Genomic DNA, 21,626 nt, shown 5'->3' on the forward strand with positions numbered 1-21,626 from the left:
CAACAGAAGAATCTCAAATGGCCAAGAAGCATTTTAAAGGTCATCATCCTTAGTCATCAGGGAAATACAAATCAAAACAACCCTCAGATTCCACCTTACACCAATCAGAATGGCTAAAATAAAAAACAAAACAAAACAAACAAACAAAAAACCAAAACCAAAAAAAACCCCTCAGGTGGAGTGACGTAATTCAGTCACACACACACACACACACACACACACACACACACACACACACAAACAAAACAAAAAACAAAAAAAACCACACACATATGGAGTGTACTCACTGACAAGTGGATACTGGCCCACATTTTCATAATACCAAGGATTCAATTCACAGACCATATGAAGCCTAAGAAGGAAGACCAAAGTGTGGATGTTTCAGTGCTTCTTAGAAAGGTGAACAAAATACTCACAGGAGGAAATATGGAGACTAAGTATGGATCAGAGACTGAAGGAAAGGCCATCCAGAGACTGCCCCACCTAATGACCCATCCCATATACAGTCACCAAACCCAGACACTACTGTGGAAGCTAGGAAGTGCTTGTTGATGGAAGCCTGATATGGCTGTCTCCTGAGAGGCTCTGCCAGAGCCTGACAAATACAGAGGCAGATGCTCACAGTCAACCATTGGACTGAGTGTGTGAGGTCCCTGATAGAGGAGTTGGAGAAGGGACTGGAGGAACTGAGGGTATTTGTAGCCCCATGGATGGAACAACAGTGACAACAGGCCAGACACCCAAGCTCCCGGGGACTGGACCACCAACCAAAGAATACACATAGAAGGACCCATGGCTCCAGTGGCATATGTAGCAGAGGATTGCCTTGTTGGACATCAGTGGGAGGAGGGCCCCTTGGTCCTGAGGGTGTTTGATTCCCCAGTGTAAGAGAATGCCAGGGATGGAAAATGGGAGTGGATGGGTTGGTGGGGGAGCATCCTCATAGAGGCAGAGGGAGGGGGTGGGATAGGTCATTTCTGAAGGGGAGACCCGGAAAGGGGAAAATATTTAAAATGTAAATAAAGAAAGAATCAAAAAATGAACAAAAAGAGAGGAGAATGAAAAAGACAAGGAAAATCCTGAAGATTATGCTGCATGTTTTCCCTGAGGCTATAGAATAATTAATATAGTGGGGTGAATAAATGATATTTATCATTTCCTTCCAGTTACAATTTGATATCTAGCTGAATATTTATGCAAGTTTGAAAGTTGGTATATGTGAGGTTTAAGAAAGTTATGAGTAAATGTGATTTTCTTCTCTAACTCATGACATATTATTGCTATTTCACATTATAATTTTGTCTTTTGTAACAAATCTTTAGAAAAGTGAAAAAAATTCAGGTGACAGTAGAAGCTGGAGAGGATGTGGAGAAAGTGGAACACTCCTCCACTGCTGGTGGGATTGTAAATTGGTACAACCACTCTGGAAATCGACCTGGCAGTTTTCTCAGAAAATTGGAAATAGATCTACCTGAAGACCTGGTAAGTCTGGTAAATTCTGGACCTATACACATAAGGTGCTCCATTATATCACAGGGTACATGCTCCACTATGTTCATAGTAGGCTCATTCTTAATAGGAAGCAATCCAGCCAGCCAGTGGTGGTACATGCCTTTAATCCTAGCACTTGGGAGGCAGAGGCAGCTGGATCTGAGTTCGAGGTCAGCCTGGTCTACAGAGTGAGTTCCAGGACAGCCAAGGCTAAACAGAGAAAACCTGTCTCAAAAAACAAAGCAAAACAAAAAACAAAACAAACAACAACAAAAAAACCCAACAACATCATGAAATTTGTAGGCAAATGGATGGAACAAGAAAATATCCTCCTGAGTGAGGCAATCCAGACCCAAGAGGACATGCATGTTATGTACTCACTGATAAGTAGATATTAGCCAAAAAGTACAGAATACCTGTTATACACACCACAGACCCTAAGAAGTTAAACAAGAAGGAAGGCCCAATTGAGGATGCTTTAGTCCCACATAGAATATAGAAGAAAATAATCATGGGAGGCAGAGGGAGGGAAAGACCTGGATAGGAGAGGGGAGGGAAGAGGAAAAGAAGCAGGATCAGATATGGAGGGGGGCGGGAAATAGGAGAGAAGCCCAGAGGACCAGGAGAATGACTAGAAATATGCAGCTGCTGGGGAGGGGAACATCTAGGAAGTCCCAAAGACATGGGATATGAGAGGTTCCCAGGACTCAATGGGAGTGACCTTAGCCAAAATGTCCAACAGTGGAGAAATGGAATTTAAAGAGACCTCCAGTAGTTAGCTTATCACATTTTATACATTGTCATCTTCCTTAAGTTTCCAATTGATTGTGGTATGACTGTCTCTTCACTCCTTGTTAATCTTGACTGCTGTCTATTGTTTAAAGGCTTTGAGGAAAATTACATATCCCTGAGGAAACATGACCAGTTTGTTGATTGCAAACCTTGAGGAGAAGTCCCTTTCCCAGGAATGTGAAGTTGAGAAATTTCAATGAAAGAAAGGACACACAGTAACTTAATTGATAAATTCACACTTTTCTTCCCAAGTAACTTCTAAGTGATGGCACCAAATGATGTTAAAAATACCTTTAGGTTCTAGAGAGATGGCTCAATGGCTAAGACCACTTGTTCTTCCATCAGATATGAGTTTTCTTTCCAGCACCTACATAGTGGCTCAGGACAAGCTGAAACTCCAGTTCAAGGGAGTCTAATGCCCCCTTCTAGTCCCCAGATTCACAAGGCATACACAAAGTGCACAAATATACACGCAGACAAAACACCCATACACATAAAATAAAACTAAGTAAAAAGTCTCTGAAAATTAATAAACACAGTCTTAAAGCTGATATGATAACAATCTGATAACTGATAAAAACTGAATTGAAATGGAAGAAAATAGTGTTAAAATATATTAACCAAATAATCTTGGCCAGCTACCAATTAATCTTTTTAACAATATGATGAACTGTTTGTTCTTAATAGTATATTCTATTGGTTTATTTTTATTTTGGTATTAACTAATATTTTACAATACACTAAGATGTCTTCATCTTTGCCCGTGTTCCTGGGCTCTAAATAAAACATTTTTTTATGACAGGCACCTCAAGATAAATATTGTCATATCAGAGAACACACTGATCATTTAAACATTTTTTGCCAATCAGATAAAGGCCCCTTCTAAGACACTTGCTTTCCTCACAGAAGAATATAGCCAGATGATTTTCTGAGCCTTGGGTCTTTAGAGTCCATATTACCTGTTTTTCTCTTTTATTCACTCTTCTCAGTTCATTTTACATTTTTATTGATTTGATTTTGTGTTCTAATTCAGGATTTGTGTTAAAGTCCTTCTTTTCAGTCATCTGAACTCCATTTTGGAATAGTAGGGGATAGAAAATTATGGTTCAGTTCCTGATCAGCATCAATTTGGGGAAAGTTGGGTAAAGTGGGCTCTTAGAGTACTTGAGACTCAGAATTTAGGCCCAAATTATTCATTTAACAGATGGGTGAGTTTGAGTACATTACCAAACTCTATGAGCTTCAGGCAATGCATCTGCAAGATCAAGTCATATGATCTATCTTATAATATTAGTAGTGTGCAGTTAGTGTATGCGAAGCCCCTGGCACCATGCCTTCCATGCACTGAGACTTTAAGAGATGTCTACCATTACTACCATTATTACAGTTGTTTTAGCCACAGAGGATACCATTCCACACTGATGATTTTTTTAATCTAGAAGATTAAAAAAAAGTTTTAACACTCTAGGACATGAGGCAACAAATCAGCTCAAAATGCTACTTACAATGAAAATTTGAGAACCAGTTTCCTCATTAAATCATGTTTTCAGTAGAGGTGTAACCAAGATAAATCTTCTAGGATTCTATTTAAAGACCGGATCTGACTTTCTATCCCAGTCGACCAACCTTTTGATATTGCAGTATGGTGTTGTAATCTGTAAGTGTTCTGGGCCCCATTCAGAGATATCCTGGGGTCGATGCAACCCTCTGGCTATGGTTTGAATACACCTAAAGCTGTTCCTAAGTTCATTTATTTAACCATTTCTTTAAAAAATCCATATCTGCTTTGCTTGCACACACACACACACACACACACACACACACACACACACACACACACGTGCATGCGTGAAAACAAAAATTTAAATATCCTTTTAGTGAATATAACAAAAAGTGCTGTCCTGGTGGCTTCTGAGTTTCTAACCTCAAAGAGCACAGGACATTCTCTCTGTGTACCCCAGAAGGAGATTCTCTCTGATCTACATGTAGAATCTCAGCTCTGAACATCTATTTACATTCTCATCTAGCTGTCATGCAGTTAACTTAAATGTACCTGTCACTGAGGGATCTGCAGCTGTCCCATGTTAATATTACCTTATCGAGGAAAGGTTATACTAGGCATCCTCATTTGGATCCCCTCATATTTTCTCCTCTTTAGCTTCTCTGTCTTTAGTTGCATATGTAGCAGAGCATGGCCTAGTCGGCCATCAATGGGAGGAGAGGCCCTTGGTATTTCGAAAATCATATGCCTCAGTACAGAGGAATGCCAGGGCCAGGAAGCAGGAGTGGGTGGGTTGGGGAGCAGGGTGGAGGAGGGTAGAGGGGGCTCTGAGGATAGCATTTGAAATGTAAATGAAGACAATATCTAAAAAAATGCCTTAAAAAAGAAAGTATCTGATCACCTTCCTTCTATAGATTTCTGTGTGTCTCTCTATGTGTCTCTGTTTCTGTGTATCTCTGTGTCTCTGTCTCTCTGTGAGTGCCTCTGTCTCTGTCTATCTCTGATTCTCTGCCTGTCTCTCTCTGTCTCTCTGTCTCTGTCTCTCTGTTTCTGTCTCTGTCTCTGTCTCTCTGTTTCTGTCTCTGTCTCTGTCTCTCTCTCTCTCTCTCTTTCTCTCTCTCTCTCTCTCTCTCTCTCTCTCTTGCTCTGTGTGTTCAGATGTGAGTCTGTATGAAGGCACATGCACATATGTAGATGCCAGTGGTCAACCTCAAGTGTCAATCCTTATGCACTGTCAAACTTGATTTTTTTGAGACAGGGTCTTTCATTGGCCCGGAGTTCACTGTGTGAGTGACTGGCTAGTAGGTGCCAGAGGTCAGTCTTTACTTCTCCAGTGCTAACATTATACCCACCTGTATGATGGACACTCTTTAAACTCTAACATTTGATATACAAGAGTTGAGTCTTTTTGTTCTGCTTCTTTTGTGCTTGCCAATATCCTTTCACAGAATAGCTGCTCATTTAATATTCAGGTATCCAAAGAGCAAATATGCACTAAGAAAAATTTGTGACTTTTTTTCTTACATTCCTAAAACAGCCAACACAATCTGCATATATCTGCATACATGTAATTAGTTTCATAGAAAAAAAAGACTAAACGTAATAAAACAAAAAGCCACGATTAGTACCATTTTATATTTCTTTTTACTGCCTCCTGTTATGCTTAACTTTATTGAAGAACAGGTTTTCTTTTTTTTTCATAAAATCATTATTCTGATGCCACATTCTTTTTTGGATCACATATACATAAATATGTTTGAATTGTTTTATACAATATCAAATTTTTTACTCTTCAACCTGATAGATTCCAATAAATGTGTTATCAGTACCATCCATAAACTTGAATTGTAAAAATAAAATTTCAACTAAAATAAAGAGCTCTTAACACTATTTAAAAAACCCTAAATATCCAATTCACTTATATTTTACACAAACACAAACCCATTATAGCCTTTGTTTTCAACAGCTTCACTTGGACCTTCCACTAGTTATAAGCTTACCGGCTTTCATTATCAAAAACAGAATACCTTGCTTCATACTTCACTGGGACTGGAAGGATCCCACAGCCATTATAGTGGAATGACCCTAGTTCTGGCAGAAGTGAGAAGCTTCGGCTTAAACTCTGGTTCTGGTTTCTCTCCATCATCCTGTGAAGTCTCCTCATGATGAGATGGATAGACTAACATGTTGCCAGACTAAAAGGAATCTTGGCCCTTTGGATTACTTAGTTCTATTCTTCTACCCTAGATTGACTATTGTGTAATGTAGGGATGGTCTGTCTGATATAAATAAAGTACCCGAATAGAAGGGGGGAAAGAAGGGCTTGCCTTAGGGAAGGGTCCTTATCTCTCTGCATTCTCAGTACTGACATTACAAGTATGTTTTTATATTTTTTTTAAAATGGATACTGTGAAACAAACACAGATCACCATGCTTGTTTAGCAAGTACTTTACTGACTTTGCTACCTGCCTTCCCCAGCACACACACACACACACACACACACACACACACACACACACGTACACACATCTCCTTGAGAAATCCCAAGCCACTGATAAGACTCTCATAACTGATAAAGTTCAGCTTAGTGACAAGTTTGCAGGAAGGAGCTGACTTCCTTAAATTAAAGACCAAATACTAGTCCTATGTTTTCAAATGTTCTACTGTGAATCTCAGAGTCATGTTCACTATGGCTTTGATGTGGTTGAAAAATATTCACCAAAGTTTACATAATGAAAGTGTCCCCAGTATGGCATCATTAAGATGGTGGAACCTTTGAGAAATTAGATCTAGCAGCAACTAATTCAGTCATTAATGAATTACCTTTACACGGGTCAAATGATGCTCATTGTTTGAATTAGCTTTTGTGTAAGTAGACTATAAAATGAGGCAATCCTCTCACCCACATTCTTGTTTTTTTTTTTTACATTGATAATTCCCTTTCCATTTCTTTTATTGTAATTATCCATGGTACCCTTCCAAGGTGCTGAAGAAAATGCTATATTTACCACCTATCTTTTATTTATGATGTACATAGGTTTGGGTACTTTACTATAACAGAAAAGAGACTAATATGATGCTCTTTGCATTTTTTTTCATTGAAAGTCTCTATCATTGATGTTTTTATAATCAGCATTTTATTTTATACTTTTATGGCAGACACTTCATAAATATTTTTGCTTTCCTACCTAGAAAGACCTTTGTGTGAGCTCTCAGTGAAAGTCAGGACCTTAAAGGAACTCACACTTTCACCACGTTGGCTCTTAACACATTCATCAAATCCTAGACATGAAGCATCTGCAGCAATCATGATAGCGAGTGGAGCTTTAAGAGGATCCTTGAAATGCAATCACTAGATATACTCTGGAAACATCACCTGAAATAGGAGAGGGAAAGAAGTGTAATGTGGCAGCTGTGTTCCCCAGTGCCTATGTCAGGACCAATCTGCCTATGGTGCAGCCTGCCTCACCAAGCAGGAAAGTAGAAGATGGCAGATGAAAGCACCTAGATGCAGTTTGACAGTGAAGGTTAACTCTGGACCAGCAATCCCAATGCCGTGGCCATAATCCAGAGTAACCCTTGTTTTTCTTCAGTTTCTTGAGGTTCATTTTCCCCCAATTTCATTTTTTATTACTAATTCATTATTTTATGTACATTCCAAATGTTGCTCCCTCCCAGTCCCCTCCAATCTTGCTGTTCAGGTGTATTAGGGTATCCAGGGCTTGTTGTGGTTGGAAAGCTGGGTTCTGATGGTGCCAAACTGCATTGGTGTCTGTTGACTATGTTCGTGCACTTGGCATTTTGCCTTTTGGTTATCGCTGGTGTTAACTGGGCTGGGTGTCTAAGGTTGGAGCAGACCTCCTTGGAGGCAGGTTGAACTGTGTCAGGTTAGATTAGGCCTCCTGGGAGGCAGGCAAAGCTGGGTTTCTGATTTCAGATGGCTTCCTGTGCCCTTGGTTAGAGCTGGTGTCATGTGTCCCTGGTTAAGGTAGACCTCCTGGGAGACAGGTAGGGCTGTGAGGTCAGGAAGCATGCATGTTGATCTGCTCAAGGTGCATACTGAGGTGCTAAACAGAAGGGTGATAGAGCTCTGGCAGGGCAGGACATATCCCATGCCTGATGAGCTCTGTGAGGTTTCCAGTTGGTGTGGATATTGGGGAAGGGGTCTCACCTGTGTCCCTAGTTAGAGCAGACTTCCTGGGATACTTGCAGGTCTGTGGGGTCAGGTAACAGGCATGCTCTTCTGCCACAGGTACGGGTAGAGGTGCAGACCGGCAGAGTAACCCTTTTGACCAATGTAGTAGAACCAGTGATGGCCTGGGTGGACATTGTCCCTTCCACCTGATATCACCAAAATCTACTGGATGGAAAATCCCTAGATACCCGGTGAGAAGGAGATTGGTGAACCTGCATTCTGATTCCCATTGTTAACCCAGCCTGGGCAGCCCCAGAGAATGTCTCTATTAATGCCATCATTTTATGGAGGCTGTAGATCCAAAATGCTATGCTTAGTGAACAAAGCTTTCAGCTAGACTCATGGGATGTCTGTGGATAGCTCCATGCCATCAAAGGCCACTGCAGCTGCTGAACAGAAGAATGACATCAATTTGCCATGTGGTTTTTTCCTGGTTAAACTTGGACACTACCTGAAACACTGACTGAGCATGGAGAGACCTAAAGGAACCTGGCTGTTCCATATCTTCCCTTTCAACTGGTTCCTGCAAGATGAAGCAGGCATATTTCTGTGACCAGACTTTGGGAAGAATGCTCTTAAACTAGAGTATATCTGTCAATGATTAGAGGGAAGCAAGAGATACTTATTTGGCTAGTACCAAAGGAAGGAGACCTGGATCTCAGTGCCCTCAGAGTCTTAGACACCATTCAGCTATTCTCCACCCCAAGGACTTCTAGGTAAAGGAGATTTTTGATATCCAAAGCCACTTGACAGAACAGGTCAACCAGGATCTGCCTAAGGAGCTGTTGGCTGAGCCTGGAAGGACAGGCTCATAGGATGTGACCTGAGGCTCTAGACTAGCAAGAGCACAACACCCTCAATTGGAGTTATGAAACTTGCAGGCTTGTAGAAAATATGAGCAATTTGACTTGAACTAATGGGTGAGTGCCAGAAGTCCAGGCAACGGGCTTTGTGCTCTACAATAAGTGATGCCTGTATAGTTTATACATCTACTAGGTTTTTGCTTCCCATTTGTCTTCATAGGCTTTCTTCTAATACAAGTCTCAACACTGGTCCACATAGTAGGAATGTCTGCAATAAGTCATTATTCTTATCTTTAAAAATATAACCCAGTTTGATGGCTCCTTAGAAAATTGGACACAGTACCACCTGAGGACCCAGCAATACATTCCTGGGCATATACCCAGATGAAAAATACTGTACCTATATTTAACCTGAGAGACAGCAGGACACAGCCTCTGTTGAAGAGTGCAGATGTTTCTTTAAGTTGGACTTCAGTATTTTCATGTTAACCCTTGACAGGATCTGGCCCTCCTTTCCATCACAGATCTTCCTGAGATTTACACTTTATTTTTGTGGGTTGTTTATTTAGTTGAGATGACTCTCACTAGGTAGCCCAATTTGGCATCAAATTTGCAGATATCCTACACTAGTCTCCCAAGTGTTGGGATTACAAGTATGCGCTACTGTGCCTGGCTCTGAAGTTCATGCTTAAAAGTTCCTTAGAGAATTCCTGAGAGCTCAGTGGTTTACTTAGTGTATGGATTCTAGGGTGATTCCTTACTGTTGCAAACAACAACAAGAACACCCTACAAAGTGCACTGATGGATCAAAATCTTAAAAGGTATGTCAAAGTCAGAAAGACAAACACGTAGTATTTCCTTTCATCAAAAATATTTAGACTACTTGTAACTGCCAAAGCAATGCAGAAGGGTCCCAAGCAGAAGCCGCCCGAGCCTGAGTGGCTTGGGGATGGCGGCGAGAGGACAGCGGCCAGGGCACGAGCCCCGCGGACAAAGTAGTGAAGAAAGGCAAAAAGGACAAGAAGACCAAAAAGACTTTCTTTGAGGAGCTGGCAGTAGAGGACAAACAAGCTAGGGAAGAGGAAAAATTGCAGAAGGAGAAGGAGCAGCAACAGCAACAGCAGCAACAGAAGAAAAAGCGAGACACCAGGAAAGGCCATTGGAAGAAGGATGTGGACGATGATAGTGATGAGAGAGTGCTCATGGAGTGATTTAAACAGCTGTCTGTGCCAGCCAGTGATGAGGAAGATGAGGTACTTGCCCCCCATACCCCTAGGATGGAAGAAGACCAAGGGTGGAAATGTTTTTGAAGCCCTGATTCAGCACGAGAATGAGGAGGAAGAGGAGGAAGAAAAGCCAGAGAAGAATCGCATCAATAAAGCCGTGGCTGAGGAGCCACGGCTCAGGAGTAAAAAGGACAAGGAGGAGAAATCAAAAGGGAAAGCCAAGGATAAGCCTGCTGCTGCAGACAGTGAAGGGGAGGATGAGGAAGACACAGCTAAAGAAAAGGAGCCTCCTCACCAAGGGAAGGACAAAGACAAAAAAGGAGGCCAAGCAGGGTTCAGGGGAAGAGAAAGAAGAGAAAGAAGGGGAGTTGAAGGCAAATGATCCCTACGCCAACCTTAGCAAAAAGGAAAAGAAAAAGCTGAAGAAACAGATGGATTATGAATGACAGGTGGAGTCATTAAAAGCAGCTAATGCTGCAGAAAACGACTTCTCTGTGTCCCAGGCAGAGGTGTCTTCCTGCCAGGCAATGTTAGAAAATGCATCTGACAACAAGTTCAGCATCTCCATCCATGGCAAGGAGCTGTTTATCAATGCTGACCTGAGTGGCCGGCCGCCACTATGGGCTGGTGGGACCCAATGGCAAAGGCAAAACCATGCGGCTGAAGCACATTGCCAACCATGCCCTGAGCATCCCCCCTAACATTGATGTGCTGCTGTATGAGCAGGAGGTGGTGGCTAATGAAACACCAGCTGTGCAAGCTGTTCTTCGCGAAGATTCCAAGACTAAGGATGCTGGAGGAGGAGTGACAGCTTCAGGCACAGCTGGAGCAGGGGGATGCCACTGCTGCTGAGAAACTAGAAAAGGTGTATGAGGAACTGTGAGCTACTGGGGCAGCAGCTGTGGAGGTCAAGTCACAGCTGACCCTGGCTGGCTTGGGCTTCAACCCTGAGATGCAGAATCGGCCCACACAGACGTTCTCTAGGGGTTGGAGAATGTGTGTCTCCCCAGCCAGGGCACTGTTCATGGAATCAACGCTGCTGATGCTGTATGAGCACTCTAACCACCTGGACCTCAACACCATCATCTGGCTCAATAACTACCTTCAGGGCTGGAGAAAGACGTTGCTGATTGTCTCCCATGACCAGTGGCTTTCTGGATGACATTTGCACAAATAGCATCCACCTGGACACCCAGCGGCTCCATTACTACAGGGGCAATTACATGACCTTCAAGAAGATGTACCAGCAGAAGCAGAAAGAACTGCTAAAACAGTATGAGAAGCAGGAGAAGAAGCTGAAGGCTGGGGGCAAGTCCACCAGGCAAGCAGAAAAGCAAACAAAGGAAGTCCTAACTGGAAAACAGCAGAGGTGCCGCCTGAAAAACCAGGATGAAGAGTCTCAGGAGCCCCCTGAGCTCCTGAAACATCCCAAGGAGTAGAGTACGCTGTGTGCTTCACCTTCCCAGATCCACCCCGCCTCTCGGTCCAACTGTGCTGGGCCTGCACGGTGTGACGTTTGGCTATGAGGGGCAGAAGCCACTCTTTAAGAATCTAGATTTCAGCATCGACAAGGACTCCCGAATTTGCTTTGTGGGTCCCAATGGTGTGGGGAAGAGCACACTACTTCTGCTGCTAACAGGCAAGCTCACACCAACCAATAGGGAAGTGAAGAAGAGCCATCGACTGAAAATCAGCTTCTTTAACCAGCAGTACGCAGAGCAGCTGCACATGGAGAAGCCCACTGAGTACCTGCAGCGGAGCTTCAATCTGCCCTACCAGGATGCCCGAAAGTACTTGGGCCTTTTTGGTCTGAAGAGCCACGCCCACACCATCCAGATCTGCAAACTCTCTGGTGGGCAGAAAGCCTGAGTTATGTGTTTGTGGAGCTGGCCTGTTGGGAGCCTGGATCTTGGATGCACCAACCAATAACTTGGACATAGAGTCCATCGACGCCCTGGGGGAGGCCATCAATGACTACGAGGGGCTCCCTGTCAGCCATGATGCATGCCTCATCACAGACACCAACTGCTAGTTGTGGGTGGTGGAGGAGCAGGGTGTCAGTCAAATCAACAGTGACTTTGATGACTACAAGCAAGAGGTGTTGGAGGCCCTGGGTGAAGTCATGGTCAACTGTCCTCGGGATTGAGCTCCCCTCCTGGAAGCCTGCTGCAATAAGCTCCTATGGCTAGAATCTAGGCCATCTCCCTTCATCCATCTAGAAGTATGCTGTGTCTGCTGCCAGCTGCAGCCACATGGGCCATGAAAGGGGCAAGTTGCCTTGATGTGTGCGAGAGTATCCATCCAGGTGGATCGTGTCCTTCTCAATGAAGGACTGTGTTCCCCTTGAGGTAACTGAACTGGCTGTCCCGCACTGGCTTAGTCTCTCTTCAGACAGAGGTGACCTTTGCTGTGGTGGGTTCGCCTCAGGCCTAGTTAAGGTGGCCTCTTGCCTCAAGATGTTTGCCACTCAGAACTGACCCTGGTCCCTCCTTTGGAAGGGTACTACTGACTCACTGACACAAACAGCCAGAACCTCAGGGCTGGAGGCAAGTGTCTGAGACCTGTACTGTCTCACCAAAGATCTGGTGCCTGTGGTCCCTTGTCTCTTGGGGACTTGAGGGCTGGAAAGGAGAGCTCCTGAACTGAAGTTTCCTTTACAAGGGAGGAAATAAAGGAGTGGGGTGCTGAAAAAATATCTAGACAAAAAAGAAAAGACATGAAAGTAGAAAGGGAAATATTGGGGGCAAAGGAGATCATTAGGATGATGAGTGGGATAAGAGCCGATGAATGCAGGACACGCGAGATTGATGTATATTTAATACGTGTATAAAATATTATGTTGAAACTACTATTATGTACCATACTATGTACTACTAATAAGAAGTAAATAAAGGGAGTATCATTCTCACTGTCTTTCTTCCAGAGAAAAGATACTTTCTGGGACCCATACAAGGAAGTGTAAGGGTGACTCATTCAACCATCCCTGCCAAGGAACATGCAGTGATGATAGCTCAGTAGACCCTGCCTGTCTTGAGCTCCTTGGGCCCTAAGTCTTTACTCTGTGTTCTCATCTAAGATCCCTGCAGGGCCATTGTCCTCCTTGTTCACTGGTGACTGCACATTAAGACTAATGGTCTCATTTCCTCTAAACCCGAGGCAAAAAACAATGGGCATCCATGAACCATATGATATATTTGCCTTCACAGAATTAAAACACATCCCTTCCCTAGCAAAAATAACATAAAGAGAATAAGAAGAAACCTCACAAACTTGGAGAAATAAAACTTTTGTATCAAGAACTACTTGATAAAGGGCTGTTTCATGATATTCAAGAGTATCTACAACTCAATGATAAATACAAAATTCAATATAAAATGTAGAAAAGATCTGAAAAGATGCTTCCCCCAAAGATACAGAATATAAATATGTATGTCCTAACATTATAAGCTCTAGACAATTGGAAAGTAAAATAAAAAATGCAATACTACTCTACATCTATTAGAAGAGCCCAAATCCAAAACATTGATGACAGAACATCTTGGTGGTAAGCGGAAGTTTCTGAGGATGCTAGAGACTGGCAGCGACAGCTCTGCTCTGGAAATATTCCCCAAAGAAGAAAGGTAGGAAAGAGTAGGAGTTGGGCACAACTTGGAGATACTGGATTTCAGCTTGAGCTCAGTAGTGTTTCTCACAGGCATGGACATGGTCCTTCTCATCTTGAGACATGGTGACTAGTTTGAGACAAATGACGAGAGTGTGAAATGAAGTGCAAGTGATGCGGGCACCTAAATACTGTGCAATAAAAGCCCTCATTCATCCCTGGTGAGGATGGAAAATCATACAATTAGATTGGAAAACAATTTGGAGGGTTTCCTACAAAACCACACAGACTTCTACCATAGACTACAACCATTATGCTACTTGATATTTACCCAAATAAGTAAACAAAAACAAAAACAAAAACCACCAACAAACTTAACACCTATGAAATAGTCTGCACAGAATGATTTATGACAATTTTTTTAAAGATTTATTTATTTATTTTGTGTATATGAATACACTTAGCTGTATAGATGGTTGTGAGCCATCTTGTGATTGCTGGGAATTGAATTCAGGACCTCTGCTCACTCCAACCCAAATATTTATTCATTATTATCTAAGTACACTATAGCTGTCTTCAGATACCGGTGGTTGTGAGTCACCATGTGGTTGCTGGGATTTGAACTCAAGACCTTCAGAAGAGCAGTCAGTGCCTTTACCTCTGAGCCATTGCTCCAGGCTGATTTATGACAATTTTATTTGTAGTTACCCAAACTGGTAGCAATCATAATGTTTGTCAGTTTGCGATCTGATAGATTGGTGGTACATTTGGAATATGTCATTAAAAAAATTGAGACTTGTCCTCTAGTTGTGACTTAACTACTTCAAACGGACACAACTTGAACAAATATTGTATGTTAAAGGCTCCACAACTAACTTTTCTTCAAAAAAATGAGTTATTAATCCATGAAAAGATACAAAAGAAACTTATGCACATATTACTTTATATTACATATAAAGTGATGCTTTAACAGTGAATATAAATTATGAAATTTATCAAACCCCCACACAATATACAACACCACAAGTGAAGTCTAACATAAACTATGGACTTTAGAATCTGATGTAATGACATGAAAATACAAATTTGCTAATGTATAAGAAATGTACCACTATACTATGGGATGCTGGTAGCAGGGAAGTTGTGTATGTCTAGAAACTCAAGTTGCATAGGAACCTTCTACATTCTGTTCAGATGTTTGTAAACTTAAAACTGCTCTAAAATAAAGTCAGTTCTTTAATACCATATGAAAGCTTCTGCCTTGTTCTTTTCTCCTTAATTTAAGGACCGAATAAAAGGGATCAAGGGGCCAGGCCATTTGTTTTTTCCTATATTCATTTGTAGGTTATGATCTTAGAGACTTCCTCTTAACCTAAAGTCTTCCATACATATATAAAACAAGGAGGGCCCAAAGTAAGGGGTGCTTGAATTTCAATGAGAAGGGTAACTAGATTAGACTTGGGGGGTATGGGGCAGAGGGGTCATGGGAGGGGAGCAGTGGGGATGGTAGTAGGAGGAACAAGATGAGAGAGGATAGAGAGAGAGAGTACTCAGAAAGACAACAGGATTAAGAAGTGGCATCTCTGTGACGAGCTAGAAACATAAGACGATGGAAACTCCCAGGAATGTTTAAGTGTGACCTGAGCTAAGACTTCCAGTAATGGGGAATATGGAGCTCAAACCTACCATCTCCTGTAACCAGGCAAGACTTCCAATAGCCAGACTGGGACACCAATCTAGCCACAAAATCTCCCATCTACAGTTTGTTCTGTCTACAAGAACATAAAAACTGAGCTGCCAACCAGAGCGAATACATGGGACAGACCTATCCCCCCCTACCCATATGTAACAGTTGTGTAGCCTTGTCTTCATGTGGGATCCCTAACAGCAGAAGCAGGGGCTGTCTCTGACTCTATCACCTGCCTTTGGATCCCTTTCCCCTAACTGGGCTGCCTTGTCTAGCCTCAGTAGAAGAGACTCCTATTTTTACTGAATCTTTATTTGCCAAGGCTGGTTGATATCTATGGGAGCCCTCCCCTTTTCTCAGGAGAAGGGGAGGAGGGATGAAGAGGTTGGAGGTGAGGTGAGAGGGAGTGACTAGGTGGAGGGGGGAGAGGAGAGGGTGGAGGGGAAGCTTGGATTGGAGTGTAAAGTAAATAAATAACTTAATTTTAAAAACTCTACCTTTGGTGTAGTTCTTATTAATGGGATTGAAGGTTACGGATTTTATCTTTCCACAAATCTCCTTCATTTCTAAGATGTGGCCTACAAGAACTGAAAAGACATCTCAGTCAGCAAAGCATATACCTTAAAACTTTGAACCTGAGCTCAGTTCCCAGAAGCTGACTGTGATGTGTCATCCCAGTGCTGGGCTGGCAGACAGAAGCAGCTCCCAGGGGCTTGCTGGCCAAGTACTAGACCGGGAAAAAGGCCTGAGGACAAAAAAAAAAAAAAAAAAAAAAAGTGGCTCCTGACAGCAAATAACAACCACAGTTGACCTCTGACCTCTTCACCCACCTGTCTCCACTCCAGAAGTGTCAGAGAGATTGCTGTTTTGTGTGGGAATTCTCATTGGGAGTCCTGACTCAGGGTTCTAAGTCTAACTCGCAGTAGGATCTTCCTTCTGCTAAGCAGGGTATGAAAGTTGTTTTGTGTTATATTTATACCTGAAATCTCTATGTTTGACAGAGAATAATATAAGGGTCTCACTGAGAGGGGCGTTGTAGTTTTAGCACTTTTCAGAGTGTTTACTTTGTACCTATCATACATAGAAAAGCCTCCATCTCAAGGCTGGAGTCAGCCAGACCTGAGACCAAGGTATTGATTTTCCAGAGAATTCCAATGGAGGAATTAGCCCCACTCAATGAAGGCTGTCTGTGAACTCTGTGACCTGACCACAGTGACGGGATACTATGCATCACTTGGCTCTGGGTGAGTACTTCTGGGGTTCATCTGACCTTGCATCAGGGTCTTCAGTTTCTCATAGATTTCAGTCTACCTCCACTGATGTGAGGCAAGTCTCCTTCGGGTAAGGCAGACCCTGGGAACCTTTAGTAATTATTAGGGTAGGAGAAGCTCCAGCGGACATACCTGCCTGACATGCTTTCTATCTTCTCCTCTTTTAGGAATCGCTTTCATTTCATTCACATTCCTGGTTCACAGAACCATTGGGAAACACTAAATTATATGATCAATTACCCTTTATTATAGTGAAATCATGACACAAGGCAGAGACCTTGGACAGACATTTCTTTAGAAAAACACAAGATTATTCTATTTTTTTCATTAAAAGTAAGATTTGGCCTCACATATTTACATTGAAAAGGCTATAATTTTTTAAAAGGAAATTGTGCAGAAAGATGGTATATGAAGACATTAGCTTTTGAGTTAATCTGATTTGCACACGTAATCACCATTTGACTAGTATTTTCTCTCTTTCCTCCATTCTTTTCTCTGCCTTTCAGACTGATTATTGTTCTGGTAATGTATTTTAATCTAGTGGATTAGACGCAAAATATCTCCTTAAAAAAAAAATCACGATCTGGCTAGAGGGATGGCTCAGCACTTAAGAGCATCTACTGCTCTTCCTGAGGTCCTGAGTTCAATTGCCAGCAACCACATGGTGGCTCATCCCCAAATCTACATCCTTTGTGAACAGTTGGGGGTAGTGAAAGGGCCAGTCCAGCTGACCCAAAGCTGTAGGATCTCAATGACACAGGACAACAATAGGATAACCAGGAGGAATCCTGGTGTGGATTCAATATTGATGGTTTCACAAAAGCCAGAGACCTCAAATCAGAACAATGACTCATTTTAACAGACATTTGCAAATGAAGATGTGTGTACTGTGGTACAAACTGTGACATACTACATCTTCCACACTACATCTTCCATGATGATATATTTTCTGTGTGTGTGTGTGTGTGTGTGTGTGTGTGTGTGTGTGTGTGTTAATTTTATTTTAGGGGAGAGGTTCAAGGATGGAGTGGGATACAAGGGGATGGGGAGATGTCACTGCAGTGCACAAGAATACCATGGAAAGCTGGACAGAATCATTTCAGTCACCACAGAAAAGTCAAGTTGAAGCACATACAAAATTGGATCCTTAAACTCACAGTAAAAAGGAGGAAAGGAGAACAATTTAGTTCACTCCATAGGATCTGCATGAATCCTAGCTTGAGGATGACACCATGTAGAGTGGGAAAACTGAGAAGTAGTGAATTTTTATATTGTTTGGGAAAGAGTTGGCATCACCAATATGTAAATCTTGTAAAGCTGAAGTTATTATTTGTTACTATTTGGCAAATATACACTTTGGTAAATAAATGGTTTTGGAAAACTAAGAAAAAGTTAAATAATATGTATTCTTAGGTCTCCTTGTAAACCAATATCAAACCACTATTAATTTGGAAAAATAAACCATTTCATAGGAAAAAAAGTGGGGTGGCTGAATAGACTAGGAAAAGAAATTCCTCTATCTTTTGTCTACAAGAAAACCTGGAGTATTAAATATAAGGCCCAGCACTGTCATAAAGTGAATGGATGGACAATCCAACGGGCACAGGAGAGGTTGCTCTCCTAGTATCTCCTACTACATCAGACATTGGCCTTTGTTCAAGCCTTGTAGTTTATCAGTTGTGTGAAACTGCACATTACCAAAATCTGTGAGCTTCAGGCCTTTCATATGTGAAGTGATTATGAAAAGCCTTGTCTTTCAAGAATGCCTAAGTATGTATTAAATATGTAAAATTATGGGACTAATTTTTTTAAAATACAAAATCTTGTTATGACTCATTTTCCTTCCATATTGCAGTAAAACACACTATTTTTAAAGCTAGGAACTATATTGAAAATTAAAGAAAACCCTCTCAGATAAAGTGAAGCTTACCAAGAGAAACCAAGTACTATTTTTTTTTCCTTATGAAAAATCAATTTCAGTGTGAGGTTGACTTCCTCAGTTGATACAACATAATTTTTTGCTGTTGTTCATTTGTTTTGTTGCTTTGTTTTGGAGAGTGTGTTTCAGTGCAGCCTTGGCAATGCTTGAACTTTCTCTGTAGACAGGGCTGGCCTTGAACTCAGAGATATGCCTGTCTTTGCCTTAACAGTGCTAAGATTAAAGGCATGTGCCACCACTGCCCAGAACAGCACAATTTTTAAAATACATACTTCAGGTACCTTGAAACTTCCCTTCTCTTGAGTTGGCATTCAACTTAAGCCACTTCCACTTTTCTCTCTCTAACCTCTACTGGAACTATTTGAAAGTTGTCAAATCACACACAGTGTAACCTGATGAGTGTCCTTTAAAGGAGCACCCTCTGGATGTCCCAGTCCATGACAAAGAGTGCCAGCACAGTATTTTCTAGGTGTCTCACTTTCCTTGAGCAATGGCTCCTTTTTCAGATTATGAGTATATACAACACCCAGGGTATTCAGTGATCTTTAACTTCTGGCACAGCCTTACGGATACATTCTAGTCCTGCCAGTTCTCTCCCAGTTCCCCATTCTTCATTTCTTTTATTTTTCATTTGATATTTTCTTTATTTACATAACACTGACGGTCTCACTCGAACATCCTACTCTAATTCTATCTGGTAGCCACATTTAAATTCTTTCCCACTGAAAGCCCTGAGGCTTCCTAAAACCCAACTTTGTATTAATCAAATAATTGCTAGTTGATTACATTCTTGTAAAATCCTCTTCCTTCGTTTCCTTTTTCTGGACATTATAATTAATTGCATGGTTATTTACTACATCTTCGTTATCTTAGCCCTCCAGCATTAGCACGGAAGCGCTAAGAGTAGATGGTCAAATTATGTTTAGGGAACAATTAAGTCTATGAGCATTTGGGCCTAACTGAATATTACTTACATGCACAATTTTTAATTGAAAATTTTCATACAATAAATTTTGATAACATTGTTTCCCCTATTCAACTCCACCCAGATAAATGAAGCAAAGACATTTATATATTTTTATTTCATCATATAAAGAGAAAAGTTTTAATGCAAATATTAACCAAATTACCATTTTTCTCTTTCTCCATCTCATCATATATTTAATGATGAATTGTTTAAAATTTCTTTTATAAAGAAACTTATTCTGCATACCGATGAATTTGAATGAACAACACAGTATATTGAGCTAATCATATTGATACACAGAAAGAACATTTGAAAAACTGAACGAAACAAAAATGCAGATAACTTTCCAAATTGCCCATAGAGAACAGAAACGCAAAGCTATTCACTCTACTTCCTCTAGTTGAAAACTGTCCATCATCAGCCCTTTCTTGAATTGTCCTCTTGAACTACAAGGTCAAATCAAAAACTCTTAATGTCACTAGGTGTGAGAGGACCTGTTTGACATGGCTGTGGGACCTTTAATTGGTATCGGGGGTTTCACTGACTACAGCTGCAGCTGCAGCTCCAGCTCTTTCTTCATCTTTCAAAGCCTCATCGTACCGAGCCTGGAAGACACTCGGAACTGTGTGGTTGATCTTAGCCAAAAATTCCAGGATTTTCATCTTGCTTGTCTCAGCATGAGACCTGGGACCCCACAGAAATTCATAGCTTGCTGGATCTCTGTTAGGCACTGGCTGATACTCCAGGTATTTAAGCTTCACTAAATCTTGAGTGATAAGCTTCCTGGGTTCCCCAAAAATGAAATGCTTCTTTCCATCGTATATTTTCATCTTATTCAGGAATTCCCAGATCTTGTCCTCAGTGGCACGGTTTCCTTTCAGGAAGATCACCCCTAGGATATTCATGAGCAGGCCAGTCTTGGGAAATCCCCTTCCTTTAGTCACAACACCATTGTTAGGGAGATTCATTTTGCTAACAAGGGTGTAGGAATTCTTCATAGAGTCTACTTCCTTTATGTCTACACCAAGAACCACCTCTAAGTTGAACGAAGCTCTTGTGAAAATCTCATTAAAGTGTTCTCTATGGGTTTTGGTGATCACCTTCAACAAATCTGCTTTCAGAATGGGCCTTTTCATTCTACACATTTGCATCATGTAGCTCACCACCAGGCGGACTGCACCAATGAGAGACTTTTTAGGGCGCTTCACAGTAGAGGGTGAGGCCTTGGGAGAACTTTGTTTTCTCTTAATTTTGCCCTTAGCTCCTTTAAGGGCTTTCTGGGGCGCCTTGGAGGTGCTTTGTAATTTAGAAGTAGATTTTGTATGGGTAGTAATCCCCAAATGAGGAGAAGATGGAGGGGGATGGCTTTTCTCCTCTGTTGCAGGGGCCTGAGCACCCTGGAGATCCTGGGTCTCACCTTGAGCCTGGTGGCATTTTCCTCCAGCATGGAGCTTTTCCTTTTGACCCCGAGGCATACTGATCTTGTTCAGTGTGAGCTAGCAAACCAGTGATTCTGTTACCTGGAGAGAGACTGAGATTGTGTAAGTACCTTCAATGGAGAGATAACTTTTGGCTCTAAGGAGCCCACCTTTACAGGATGTGGTAAAAGTACTGCTCTAAGAACCCACTGTGCCCTTGTTCTGACCAGTCTGCCCTCTGATAACCCTACAGAACTAATTAAAGTGTGCTTTAGACTGTAGCCTGCCAACCCATTTGGGAATGTAAGTGGTGTTGGAAGGCTTAATTCCGATGGATCCCCTTCTTTCTGAGATAGGAAGATTTCCTAGCTTCTAAGCCAGTGCCATTATCATATCAAATTGTTAGTAAACCTGGGCCTCTTCCTTGTGCAGCTCTCATTTTGGATAACTCCATCTAATGCTCTCATTTCCTTCCATGGGTCCTTACGATGAAAGGAAAGAATACCAGAACCCTCAACACTTTTCATGGTTTATTCAGTTCTAAGAGCTGACATGGGCTCACTGAGAATTCATGTCCAGAAATATTCTGCCCACTGAATCTGCGCCTCTGTTAGATAACACCTCCCTCTCTGGGACTTACTTTTATTATTATTATTATTATTATTATTATTATTATTATTATTATTATTATTTTCTTTATTTACATTTCAAATGCTATCCCAAAAGTTTCCTAT

The 21,626-nt window shown here is 41.7% G+C and overlaps 1 protein-coding gene and 2 pseudogenes across 1 annotated transcript; 2 read left to right on the forward strand and 1 right to left on the reverse strand.

The window, feature by feature from the left end:
- Window positions 1-8,211: 8,211 nt before the first annotated feature.
- Window positions 8,212-8,802, forward strand: LOC110313372 (annotated as a pseudogene).
- Window positions 8,803-9,683: 881 nt separating this feature from the next.
- On the forward strand, window positions 9,684-12,155 carry LOC110314072 (annotated as a pseudogene).
- Window positions 12,156-19,992: 7,837 nt separating this feature from the next.
- LOC110314378 (melanoma-associated antigen B3-like) lies at window positions 19,993-20,949 on the reverse strand. The gene has a single exon (XM_021188774.1). The coding sequence runs from the start codon at window positions 20,947-20,949 to the stop codon at window positions 19,993-19,995; it is 957 nt and encodes a 318-aa protein (XP_021044433.1).
- Between the last annotated feature and the right edge of the window lie 677 nt (window positions 20,950-21,626).

The sequence above is a fragment of the Mus pahari genome, chromosome X (genome assembly GCF_900095145.1).
Source record: "Mus pahari chromosome X, PAHARI_EIJ_v1.1, whole genome shotgun sequence".
NCBI lineage: Eukaryota > Metazoa > Chordata > Mammalia > Rodentia > Muridae > Mus > Mus pahari.